The sequence below is a fragment of the Henckelia pumila genome, chromosome 4 (genome assembly GCF_033568475.1).
Source record: "Henckelia pumila isolate YLH828 chromosome 4, ASM3356847v2, whole genome shotgun sequence".
Taxonomy (NCBI): domain Eukaryota; kingdom Viridiplantae; phylum Streptophyta; class Magnoliopsida; order Lamiales; family Gesneriaceae; genus Henckelia; species Henckelia pumila.
This window is the reverse complement of record NC_133123.1, coordinates 27,308,377-27,321,970: the sequence shown is the minus strand read 5'-3', so window position 1 is coordinate 27,321,970 and position 13,594 is coordinate 27,308,377. Positions and strand designations below refer to the sequence as shown.

Here is a 13,594-nt window from a genome sequence, read left to right as displayed (position 1 = left end):
TTTAATTTCTCTCTCTACCAAACACATAGCAAGAAGTAATTGGTGTAACATTATCAATTTGTAACATAAGATTTCTTTTCCATCCAATCAAGTAATTAAACGCACCCGAGCTGTAAATTTTGCCACGTGGCATGAAAAAGTTCACCCACAATCCCAATTTACGGTGTGACTGCTGGGGGAGTCTATGCTCCTCCAGGTGGGGTGGGCACAATTCGGTTAAAACCGAAAAATCGATCGAATCGAAAAATTCAGTTTATTTGGTTCGGTTTTTTCAGTTTTTCGGCCGGTTTCGATTTTAAAATGTATAAAAACTGGTTTTTCGATTTGATTTTCGGTTTTATGCCCCGAAAAAATCGAATCGGTCGAATTTTGATTAAAATAATAATTTTATGGATATTGACTATTGGGTCTTACAAATGGGCCTTTTTTTTTATTACTTCTATGTTTTTTTCTTACAAGATGTAAGTCTATCTTAATTAAATATGATTTTTATAAAATTTGATAGTCGCTTTATTGTTTTAATTGAAGTTCATATTGTTAATTCAAATGAAATAATTTATGTTTTATTGTTATTAGTTTTCTATTATGTATTAGATGCATCAAGTGAGATATCATTTTAGTTCTTAATTTTTTATAAATAGTAACCTTTTTATATTTTGGTTTTTATTTTAGTTTTAAATCCATAATTATTTTAAAAAATTCATAATTTTCTTTGTCCCTAAACTAATATTTGCAGTCGTGCAAAATAAATTTAATTCATTACATAAATCGTATAAAACCGACCAAAAAAACCAGACCGTATCACAAAAAAAACCGGATCGAACCGTAATAAAATGGTTCGGTTTCGGACCAAATATTTTGAAAACCGAAACCAAAAAAACCGAACCATAATAGAGTAAAACCAAACCAAACCAGCCGATGCCCATCCCTATATTCAGGAGATATACTCCCCCTATCTTCAAAACGTGACATGTGTCACTTATATATATATATATATATATATATATATATATATATTTTCTCTTTCTTCATTTTTTTATTTATTATTTACTCTTCCTTTTAACCATTTTATTCCTATAAAATTTGCCGTTCTCTTAAATTTTGGTGGAAATAAAATATAAAATTTTATATAATACAATTTAAAGTTTATAAGGGATTTAAAAAAAAAAATGTCTCATGAGAAATCATAAAAAATAAAAATAAATAAACTTGTTTCTTCCCTTATTTCAATTTTAATAATTTTTCACAAAAAAATTACAATTTGATGATCAATATTAAATTTACTATTTCTTGAATTTGCATAGCACAATATTTAATTTCACAAATAGTTTCAACGTGCAGTTCCTTTTTCTTTTTTCTTTTTCTTTTTTCAATTTTCTTTGTAATTTTAAATATCTGATTTTAATTTTTCATTTTCAACATAAGGTTACAAAAAGATATTTTGAAATTTGAAAAATTGAAAGTAATTATAATGAAGTTCCGTTTGTGTGGATGATTACAACATTTCTTAAAATAGATGCAACTTGTTGATAATTTTTACATTTTATCATATAAAGTTTAAGATATTTAGTTTCATGATCCAAAGTTAAATTCCATGTATGTATATATTAGTATTAGCTATCGCAAAAAAATATTAATATTAACCATTAGACATTGTTTGGTTTGATGTATTATTAATCTATGTATAACTTATCCTAATTAATTTTGCCTTATTTTCGTCATATTATTTATCTATTTATTAATTAATAATTTTACATCAATTAAATCAAATAAATTATAATCTATATATCAAATCAAATAATGTATTAATATTTTTTTTTTATTTTTAATTTACATTATATTACTTATTTATATATTATTTATCCTATCACTCAAACCAAACGGTGCCTAAAATGACAGATAATATCAAATTTGTAGGAATACACATGGATAAGACATAGTAAATAATAAATATATAAGTAATAAAGAATAATATAAAAAATAAAAGGATAAAATAAAAAAATTGAAAATAAACAAAAGGAGGAGAGAACGATTAATTGCAAACAAAAAAAAAACAAAGAATAAAAAAATTGATTAGGGGCACCTGACACTTTTTGGGTAACAAGAAAACATTTTAAAAAAACAGGAAAGAAGAAATTTATATTTTTTTTTAAAAAAAAAAACAGAACCGGGACAGGTGTCAATCAAAGGCAATGGAAAGCTCGTCACCGGCAGTAGCATAGAACAGCCCGGGCAGTGCTTGGCTCAAAATCTTCGAGTGAGAAATAAAAATGGCAGCTTGGAATTCATTTGGACTGGAAGTGGCGTACTATGTTTTGGGTTGGATTGCATTTTGCTCATGGGCTATCTGTTTTTACCCTCAATTCATTTTGAATTTCCGAAGGAAAAGGTAATTGTTTCTCTCAATTTCTTGCCGCCCTCCTCCTAAATCATGCTTCTGGCGCTGAGTGGTTTGGATTGGTTTGCTTAAAGAAATGTTTTTTTTTTGTTTTTCTGCAGTGTGGTGGGGTTAAATTTCGATTTTGTGGGGTTTACTGTGACTAAGCACATATCTTACTTGATATACAATGCTTCCCTCTTCTTTAGCTCCTCCGTTCAGAGACAGTACCACCTGAAATTTGGCTTTGACCAGGTACTTTTTTGTTAACTACGTTTTTGTTATGAAAGAGGATCAATGGGCAATCTGCTATGATTTTGGGACGTGAGTTCATTAGATTTCTTCCATTGCATGATGGAATATGCAGAAGGGCTCAATATTTTTTCCTTTTGATTTTGATTTCTTCATTGCAGATGATACCTGTTGCTGCCAATGATGTAGCATTCTCAATCTACGCTGTACTGTTGATTGCTTTAACGTTGTTTCAAATTGTGATCTATGATGTAAGTGGTGGATTTCACAATTGAATGAAAGTTTTGTTTGATTAATATGAGTCATGAGAATGCCATTTTGTTTTGGAATCTAATGAAGATGCTACTTCTGGGTGTATGCCTTTGAATTTGGATATTTAAAGTCGAAATTGAGTGGATTTCAAATATCGATTCCCAAAAATTTCATAGCCATTCAAGTTCAGTGTGAGTTATTATTGCTCATTGATTATTATTGTTATTGTGTCTCATTAGTGCTGCTTGATACATATTATGGTTTGAGACTCTCCCATGTGAGTATCCTCTGCCTTTCTTTACCTTTTATCACGACGATACCCTCTCCCAAGATGAGTGTTTCTTTGTCCGTTGCGATTTTTTTTTCCTATTCTCTCTTCTTAATTCGCTAGCTAGCATTGACAAATACATAGAGATATTTATTGGAACCTTGTATTGGGGACTGTTTTGCTTCTAATCCTGCATCAAGTTGTTATTTTTGACAAGACAAGAACACTCTTTAGTCATTTACTTTGATTCACTCGGTCAAAATTTCTTTTGTTTCTTCAATCTAAACCCTTTCCATCACCGGTTTTACAACACTAGGATAAGGGATGTAATTTGTTGATTGAGTAGCAGTATCAAGTATACAAGAACTTCTTCCCTTTCTGATAATCTTCTCTGCTATATTAAACAATAGAGTTACTTTTGTTGACATTATGTTCTTGTTATTTTTCTACAGCGTGGAAACCAGAAACTATCGAAAATTGCCATTACTGTTATTTCTCTCGCCTGGGTTTCGGCAGCAGTTTGTGTTTTTGTGGCTCTGCCCAGTCATTCTTGGTATTGGCTGGTGTCTTGCTTCAAGTAAGATACTTTAAGAGCTCTTTACATATGAATTGGACAATTGTAAAAAATGATACATATAGAACATGTATTCTACATCCTCGTTATTGTTATTCTTACCATAAAAATTGAAACCTCTTTTGTAAAAAAAAAACAGAAACAATGACATAGCAGTGATCTTCAAGTGTTCTTTAGATAGGCGTGCATGTGATATGTCCTCTGCAACCATGCTTCCTCAATTATGAGCTTTTTTAACGTCTTTCATTTGATCTACGATTGTAGCACATTGCAAGTTGTCATGACGACCATCAAATACATACCTCAGGTTAGTATGAAATATTATGTCTCGTGTCACTCTTCAAGGTTTTCCATATCATACATCATACAAATTCAACTCGGATGCTTCCAAAACAATTATTCTTAATAACAATGATAATTTGATGTTGTGGTATAACTCACATTTATGTTGAACTATAGGCTATTTTTAACTTTCAACGCAAAAGCACAATCGGGTTTAGCGTTGGCTATGCTTTGCTTGATTTTCTTGGAAGCACGATGAATTTGTGTCAGATGATGATGCAATCATTAGATCAAGGTGAGTCCTCGTAATCAAGTTCATTCATAGAACTGGAACCACATCTTGTCCCTGATTATTCGACTTCAACTTATCAGGGTCCTTGGTGAACCTGTATGGAAACGCTGGCAAGACTTTGTTATCTTTTGTACGGAATGATCACATTTTCTTATCTTCTCCATTTCTACACTTCGTGTGCCCCTTGATGGGGATTTTTTTTTTTTAAAAAATTTCAATCATAAATTCGAGTCCGGTTAATGTTTCTAGCTACGAGGATGAATTTTAATGAGTAGGATAACTGGTTTCCATTGATCAATCAAAATTTCTCGTTCCCTCGACGGCATACTGCATACTGGAGGGGAGAGCCATATCCCGGGCAAGATTCAATGGATTTGGAGTGGCAAAATTTTGTTGTTTTTTTTTTTTAAAATACAGATAAAATAGAAATTTTAAATGCTCTTCTGTTTATGTTTACATATGACTTTGCAGGTGTGTATTTGGTTTGATATCATCTTCACGATCCAGCATTTTGTGCTTTATCCTCCTTCCAAGAATGCCATCATTTCATCCATTGTCGATGCAGTAAACACAGAACCTCCTCTTTGACGACCGAAATCAGGATGATGCATAAGAGAAACCACATAAATTGGATGAGTGGAACTGATGTTGGCTCCATTTTGTTTATAAAAGCAAAAGAACGTGCATCGCACATTGATACAAAAATATAATATAGATTTAAAATAAATATATAGTTAAAAATTTAATCTATTAAACTTGTGTTATTAGCAAACAATAATATAATGATCACAACACATATATAACAAAATGGATTGAAAAGGTTTTTAAAAAACTGTTTCTATCCACGTATCATTACAATAAAATAAAAAATAACAAAACATAATAAATCAACAATTTAGATAGAGATATAATATATCAAAGTATATTGTTGATAACCAATTAATGTAAGGGTAACGGTAGATATAAACTTTAGTTTACACCTTGGTTTACACTTATTTATTAATTATAATATTTTTTTTGACGAACGAGATATTTATTTCTTATCATAGATATTTTTTATTTAATGAGCGAAATTTTAGGTGAGTCTAAGCTAAGACGTACACAATAAGATGTAAATCTAGCATTTTTTTAATATAATATAAAGAACGTCTATAAAAAAAAGTTGGACGTATAACATTTAATTAAATTATCTACGATCTTGTTAATTTCTTTGATGTTTATATAGATGAGATAAATAATTTATTTTTAAATGTTCATAATTATTGGTTCTTAATGTTTTTTAGGTGAAAACTATTGGAGATTGAACTAAATATTTTATTAATTTAATGTAATATAATTTTTAATATAGCATGATATTTGGTTTATTACCAATAAATTAGAATATTAATAAAAAAATTGACCAAAGTATTCATAATTTTTTCATGACTTCTAAATTTTATAATTTTAGATAATGATTACAAAATATAATTAGGTGATATTATTCTAACTACAATCATGTTGCTATTTTAAAGATTTCATTTAATAAATTCTAAATTAAATTTATTTTATATTCTATTGAGTAAAATTAAGTTAAGACATTTATATCACTTAAATTAAATTAAAATGATTTAATAAATTATAAAAAGCAAAAATAGAAATAACCATTGAAAATATCACATTAGTTTTACGTTTAATTGTTTATCAATTTTTCATTTTATCATAGTTAATTATGTATTATTAGAGCAGTATAATTTCAAATTAAAAGTATACATGACTACAAACTCAAATATAAATATAACTCAACTTTACATTTTTATTTTAAATAATATTCCAATTTAAATAATGAATTAAATTAATAATGTTATTTATGGGGCTATTTTATATCCGTTGAATAAACTTAATAAATTATTAAAAATAATTGTAATGCAATTAAATAAAAATCCTACGGTAATAACAAAAAAAATTCACATGCATAGTCAATTATTAATAAATCATGTGAATAACATAACAACAAAAAACTAGCAAGCTAATTGTAATATAAATTGAAATAAACATATAATTAATATGAGCAGAAAGTAAATATATACGGTTGGTTAGTTAATTTGTTCATGAAATTAAAGTTGATAAGTAGAGCAATATAAATTCTCATGTCTTTTAGATTTCAGAAAAATAAATCTATCTAATTCTAACAATTGTCAACGGTTCATTGTTTTGAAATTTAGTTTAAAGTAATTTTTAAATTTTCACGGCATATACATATGATTTATTTTAATTGTTGAAATTGTAGCGTTCTAATGAAAATTTATGTGTTGTTAACCTTTCTTTATTTTTAATACTCTAATGACGATTAATTATATCCATTTATTAATTAATATTAAAAAAATTAAAAAAACCAAACGGATTATTTTAAGTCATATTGATTTTTTAAGTTTTATTTTTAATTATTTTTTTCATTTTGTTAATTTTGTAAACAATATTGATTTTTTATGTTTTAATGACAAATAATTATGTTAGTGGGAAAATTATAAAGAATATTGATTTTTTTAATGACAAGAAATTATATTAGTGGGAAAATTTATAAAAAATATTGATTTTTTATGTTTTAATGACAATTAATTATATTATTGGGAATAGTTAGTTGAGAAAAATGTGGGCAATTTAGTTAGTGCATAATGTAACTATAGAAGTTTTTGTAGAAGACTAAATGCCTCAAAACACAATTGAAAAACACTTCTAACGAAACTTCTATATTTACATCATTACGCACACTAATATAATTAGATTGTTTAAAATCCCACTAATATAATTATATTCCCACTAATTTGTCTCAACTAACTAACTAAATATTCGCAATAATATAATTATATTTTTTAATTATTGATAAAACTAAAAATTAAACATAAATTCAATATAACTTGGAAGGTAATATTTTGATCTATTTTTTAAAATCAGCACATTATGGTTTGTCATCTGTACATTTTCAAATTAAACTCTTTATTTATTTTCATCTTAAAAAACAAGCCAAAATATTGTATCCAAATTTATTAATTTCATACACATAAAATGACAATTATATCGACAAAAAGGCAATCAAACATTAACTAATAAACAAATACAATAAACAAATAATTTGAATAAAAAATATAATATATTTGGGCTCATTCACCAATACATAATCATAACAATATATCAATATAATTGTAATGACATGCAATGAATGTTAAAAAGAAACAATGACCACCGAGTTTTAATTTTTTAGACATCTTTTTTGTAACAATTTTTCTATTTATTAATCAAAAAATGAGTTGATATATGGCCTATTAGTATCGAATGAAATTATAATACTTCAATGGATAAATAATTAAATATCGATAAAATGAAAAAAATAATAAAAAATTAAAGCTAATGTGATATTTTCAATAGTTTATTCTATTTTTTACATTTTATAATTTATTATATCATATTAATTTGAGTGATATAATTGTCCTAAGTCCTAACATAGGTGTACCCAATAAAATATATAGTTAATTTAATTTAAAATGTATTAAATGAAATTCATAAAATGACATCATAATTTTAGTTAGCATAATACCACCTAATATATAATCATTATCTGAAATTATACAATTTGGAAATCAGAAAAAAAATCTAAAAATTGGTCAAATTTTTTTTATTAATATTCTAATTTATTTGTAATAAAACAAGTATCATGATATATTAAAAATTAAATTAAATTAATAAAAGCAATAGTACAATATCCAATAGTTTCAAAGAACCAATAATTATAAACAATTAAAAATAAATTACATATCTCTTTCATATAAATGTACAAAAGAAATTAACAAGATAGAAGATAATTTAATTTAATGTTATATGTTCAATTTTTTTGATAGACTCTCTTTATTGATTAGTTATGAACATTATAGTTTGATACATATTAATGTGATCATTAGTTATCATTATATATTTATCTAAATTATTGATTTATTATGTTTTGTTACTCTTTTTTTATTGTATGATTTGTGAATGTAAAAATATTTTTTTCTTCAATTCATATTGTTCTATATGCGTTATGGTTATTATATTATCATTTTCTTATAACACAAACTTCAGAGATTCAATTTTTTAACTATATATATGTTTTTAATTCATATATATTTAATTTGTTTAAATGTGCATCGCACGTTCTTTTTGCTAGTAGATATAGATATAGATATAGATATAGATTTTAGGTCATTAGTTTGTTTTAAGCCGTATTTGACTCCTAAAAAAAAAAAAAAAATCTGTTTTTTTTTTATGGTTAATTAGTGCTATCGGACAATTACAAAGAAGTTCAAGTTGGTTGATTTACAAAATTAACACAATCTGCAAATTTTTTTCCTTTGGTTTGAGATTAAGCATATATCTTTCTTATTTTGACTGGTAGATTAAGGATTTTTTTGTTAATACACAAATGGTGTCCCAGAGTTTGTTTGCAACATATTTTTATCAATACATCTCTATATATATTGAAGAAAAAACATGCTATAATATTTTCCCCTGGAAATCTAAATGTACCATTTCTGTCAACAACAACAACAATAATTGTTATTGTTACTTTAATTATTATACGTAAAGGGTTACTTCTGAGGCAAATGCATGTGTTCTATTGATTATTAAGATGCAAAAATCAATCTCTAATTAGATTGTAGACTTGTAGTAGTCTTGGGAGGTCTCGAATCATGGACTCAAAGTCATTGGAAGTTATCTTTTCTCGATCGAGTTTTTCGTAAAACTTATAAAATCAGAATTTTATTTTGCTTCTTATACATTTTTAATAATTTATTTTCTCTTTTAAGCTTCTTTGTTTCATTGGATGATGCGATTTGCTCTAAAAATTTCAAAATTACATAAATTCATGAGGGGCTCTAAATATTATAGGTAAAATAAATTTGATAGATCAAAGTTTTCAATGCATGATATATTGAGCAAAATACAACCGGGTTTGGCTATATTGTATTGCTCGATATATTCTTAGAAGCACGATGAATTTTTTATTTTTATTTTTTGTCAATGACACGAATATACGATCAAATGTGTTCTACATGTTTGTTTTGATAATTACGATGCAAAAATCATTCTCAAGATTCCTTAAAAAAAAACAATCAAGATTTAAAAATCAAAAAAATTATGACAATAATTTAGCTGCCACGAATGTTCTATATAGGCATACAACCTCAGAAATATATATATATATATATATATATATATATATATATATATATATTCTAACAAAAAGTTTACTTGTCCAAATCAATCGTCCTAGAAAGCTGTCGGTGCCTAATTAATAAATGCTAAATAATTTAGAAAAGAAAAATATAATTAATAAATGCTAAATAATTTAGAAAAGAAAAATAGATATATATATATATATATATATATATATATATATATATATATATATATATTTGAAATTATATATTAAAATTAGATTGAAAATTATTGTGATGGTGATGTGATGATATTTTAATTTTTGATTATGTAATGGATAACATATTTATTTTTGGACATTTCTCAATTGAGGATCTATAAATAGACCTCAACATTTGTGAAGAAATAACACAAGTTTAGAGAGAAGATTTTATAAGTGTTTGGTTTGATATATATTTTGAGTTTTAGAGTTTTTAGTTTTTACCATAAATTTTTACTTTTTACAACACGTTATCAGCACGATCGCTCGAAGGTTCTCTATAATTTCCGACGCTCCAAAACACAAAGAGAAGACAAAAATATTTAACAAGTAAGTATATTTATTTTATTGTTTATTTGTTTGTTGTGTATATATTAATATATAATATCATGTTTTTATCAGACATGATAAAAAAAAATAAGTTTTTAAAAACTTGTTATAAATCATGGGAGAATGTTAAGACGACATCCCACACTTTCAGTAAGGGATACGACAAGTATAAAAGCTTCTAAGGTTTTTAAATAATAACGTGATATGATTATACATTACTGCTTATATAATTTTATTGTGTAATTATATTTGTATAATTTCATGTTATTATATAAGAGGCTGTATATGACACCGACCTTATAATAACGTGATATGATTATACATTACTGCTTATATAATTTTATTTTCTAATTATATTTGTATAATTTCATGTTATTATATAAGAGGCTGTCTATGATACTGACCTTATAATAACGTGATATGATATATATTTTATTGCGTATATTTAATTATGATTATCATTATATACATCACATGATTATCACAAATTTTTATTCAACACATACTCGATTTTTTCTTACTCCCAACGGTAACAAACAGCTATTTTTTGCCCTATAAATATGTTCACTCAAACTCATTTTCAATCACACCAAATTCACTCTTTCTCTCAAAATAATTTCTCCTCGATTTTTCGAAGATGAAGATGATGACATTTATAAGGCTATTTTTCATAACGACTATGATCATCATGCTCACGAGTCTTGTACTTACCAGCGATTTTTCACCACATACTTTTTCTCTATTTGTACACGCACTTGTAATATTCGTTATTCCATTATTTTTTATTGTTGTACTAATAGAAATTAACTAATAAAATGCATTGTTATTTTTCTAGTACCACAATGTCAAATTTGGCAAAGATTGGATTTGTTGCGCTCGATATCACTGGAAAGAATTATATGTCATGGACTCTCGATGTAGAGATGCATCTTGAGTCATTGGGTCTAAGTGATACCATCAAAAAAAATAATATATCATTCTCACAAGAAAAGGCAAAGTCTATGATTTTCTTACGTAGACATCTTGATGAAGGATTGAAATATGAGTATCTCACAGAAAAAGACCCAATGATTTTATGGAAATGGCTGAAAGAAAGATTTGAGCATATAAGGGAAGTTATACTCCCGACCGCCCGTGATGAATGGAATACGTTGAGATTCCAAGACTTTAAAAATGTCAGTGATTACAATTCTGCGATGTATCGAATAGTCTCGCAATTAAAATTTTGTAGGCATGTTGTTAATGAGATGGAAATGCTTGAAAAAACATTTTTCACATTCCACGCATCAAATATAACTCTACAACAACAGTATAGAGTGCGTGGATTTTTGAGATATTCTGAACTCATCGCATGTCTTCTTGTGGCAAAAAAGAACAACGAATTGTTAGTAAGAAATCATCAATCCCGACCCACTGGTTCAACGGCATTTCCAGAAGCAAATGTCGTAATTAAAAATAAAAACCAAAATCAAAGTCATAGACAATATTTTGGTCGTGGACGAGGTCGAGGAAGTGGGCGTGGACGTGGACGTAAAAATTATCGTGGTCGTGGTCGTGGCCGTGGATATGAAAATAATCGAGATAGTTATTTCAATAACTCATCTCAAAAGAACGTCACGAACCACCCACCAAAAAGGCAGCATGAAAATACGAGTGAAAATAAAAATCACTTATAAGGCCCGAGATTATTTAATTTTAATCCGAGTATATTTAATTTGAGAATTTTGGAGTTTGAAGTTAAATTCTAATATTTTTAAATTATTTAGGATTGAAATTGAATTAAAATATTTCTTAAGGACTGAATTTCAATTAGAAAAGAATTGAAGGGCCAAAGTGCAAATCTTGGATTTAGTGGATGACACATGTCTTGTGTTGGCTTTGTACGTGTATATCATCTTGTTGGATCAGAATTCAGCAGCAACACATCGATTCCTTTTTCATTTCAGATTTCCAAGTTATTTCTTCATCTTCAATCTTGTGTAACTCAAGATCCGCCCAACCGATTTCAAATTTGGATAAGGTTTTGGAATCCTTGCAAGCGGGGCTTCGGTTTGATGTAAAAATCTCTTCTCTTCAGCTAGTTTCGAAATTATGTTGGCAGGGATCAGATTTGAAGCATGAATATGTGTTCTTGGTGTTATGTATATTGTATATTCGAGGTCGGAACGAAGAACGGGTACCGTTTGAAATTGATATAAATTTCCAGCTTTTATTCGAAAATTATTCTATCTGATTTGGTTGGTTTGTGATGATATTTGGCTGGAATGTTATGTATATGAGACTTATATGATGGTTAGAATTGATGGCTATAAGTTACGGTTACCGATATTCCGTCGTTACATCGCCGGTTCGCGAAATTGATAGATTTTGAATCCTTATGATTGAGATGTGGTATAAATGAGTTCTTGCTGATGTTGATGGCCTTGAATACCATTCATTTCAGATTTAATCAAAGGACATCGACTTCGGGAGTTTCGGTTTCGAACCGGGATAAATTTGATCAAAGTTGGTGAGCTTTAGACTTTGATAATTGAGTTTAGCTTGAGCAGAATTGTGATTGCAATTGTGTATTTTGTAGCTTGTGGATCTAGCTTGTTTCTGTATCAAGACTAAGGTATGATATGACAATGATCAAGTTGGGAATGTTCGTCGAGACGAGTTCACTTTCTCGATTCCCTTAAATCACACATTACTTGGCTTTACATGTTTACATCTTTGATTATGCATTGCTGGAGTGTTGTAGCATGATTGTAGAGTTTAACATTCCTTCAAGCTTTGCCACAATATCGTTGATGAGTTATAAACTTCGATATTAAATATCAATGATGAGCTTGTAGCATTGATATCTCGACTTCGGTTATAGCATCAGTGATGAGCTTGAGCCTGATGATAAGTGGTGCGTTTTAGCATCTAAACCGTGTCGTTCACTAGGCTTTGAACTTTTATTGTGTAGCTAATCGCCTTGAAATTTATATTGTCTTTTATATTGAAATGCATGGAACTTGTTATCTATGTTTCAATATATGTTCAGTTGTTTCATACTAAGTTTTATACTTACCGGTTTACCCGGCTGTTGTTTTGTTTCGTGTGTGCATTGCAAAAGAGGATGCAGGGCCGAGTCGTAGAAGGCCTTGAGAGATTGGAAATTTAGAGAAGTGGCTTTCCAGGCTAAGAATATACGAGTGCTGTCAAGAACATGAGATAATGTTTTAGCATGTATTGGTTTGTATGTGTTAGTTGTGTGGTACAAACCTAGTGGATGTAAATTTGGAGTTTAGCTTGAATACTTATAGTATCTTGTATGCTAAGCTTTTGAATAAAGTTGTCATGTTGTTCTATTATGTTAGCATTGTTTACATTAAATTATATGTGGTTAGATAGCAAGACACTAGCAAAGGACAACACAAGAGCATAAGAGAAATCTGCAGATTTCTGCACTGAAGAGGCCGCTCGATCGGTGCAAATTGACCGATCGAACAGTGCAATAGAAATGCCAAACCCGAGAGTTGGGATTTCTTGGCCGCTCGATCGGTCAAGTT

General features: G+C 28.1%; 1 protein-coding gene across 2 annotated transcripts; it reads left to right on the top strand.

Moving 5' to 3' along the window:
- Positions 1–2,184: 2,184 nt before the first annotated feature.
- Positions 2,185–4,972, top strand: LOC140866878 (cystinosin homolog). 2 transcript variants are annotated; one of them, XM_073271941.1, is made up of 8 exons: positions 2,185–2,389; positions 2,500–2,632; positions 2,791–2,880; positions 3,602–3,726; positions 3,988–4,030; positions 4,183–4,300; positions 4,378–4,427; positions 4,769–4,972. In XM_073271941.1, exons 1-8 carry the CDS (start codon positions 2,271–2,273, stop codon positions 4,883–4,885), a joined length of 795 nt encoding a protein of 264 aa, XP_073128042.1. In that variant the 5' UTR covers positions 2,185–2,270; the 3' UTR covers positions 4,886–4,972. The 2 variants fall into 2 exon arrangements, with proteins under 2 accessions (XP_073128042.1, XP_073128043.1); XM_073271942.1 differs by lacking the exon at positions 4,378–4,427 and having other exon boundaries at positions 4,769–4,912.
- The last annotated feature ends 8,622 nt before the right edge of the window (positions 4,973–13,594 follow it).

Excerpts from the sequence above, each read along its gene's own strand:
- LOC140866878 (XM_073271941.1), top strand. The coding sequence starts at position 2,271 with ATGGCAGCTTGGAATTCATTTGGACTGGAAGTGGCGTACTATGTTTTG. Across the intron at positions 2,881-3,601 it reads TTCAAATTGTGATCTATGAT|CGTGGAAACCAGAAACTATC; the intron begins GTAAGTGGTGGA and ends ATTTTTCTACAG. Across the intron at positions 4,031-4,182 it reads CCATCAAATACATACCTCAG|GCTATTTTTAACTTTCAACG; the intron begins GTTAGTATGAAA and ends GTTGAACTATAG.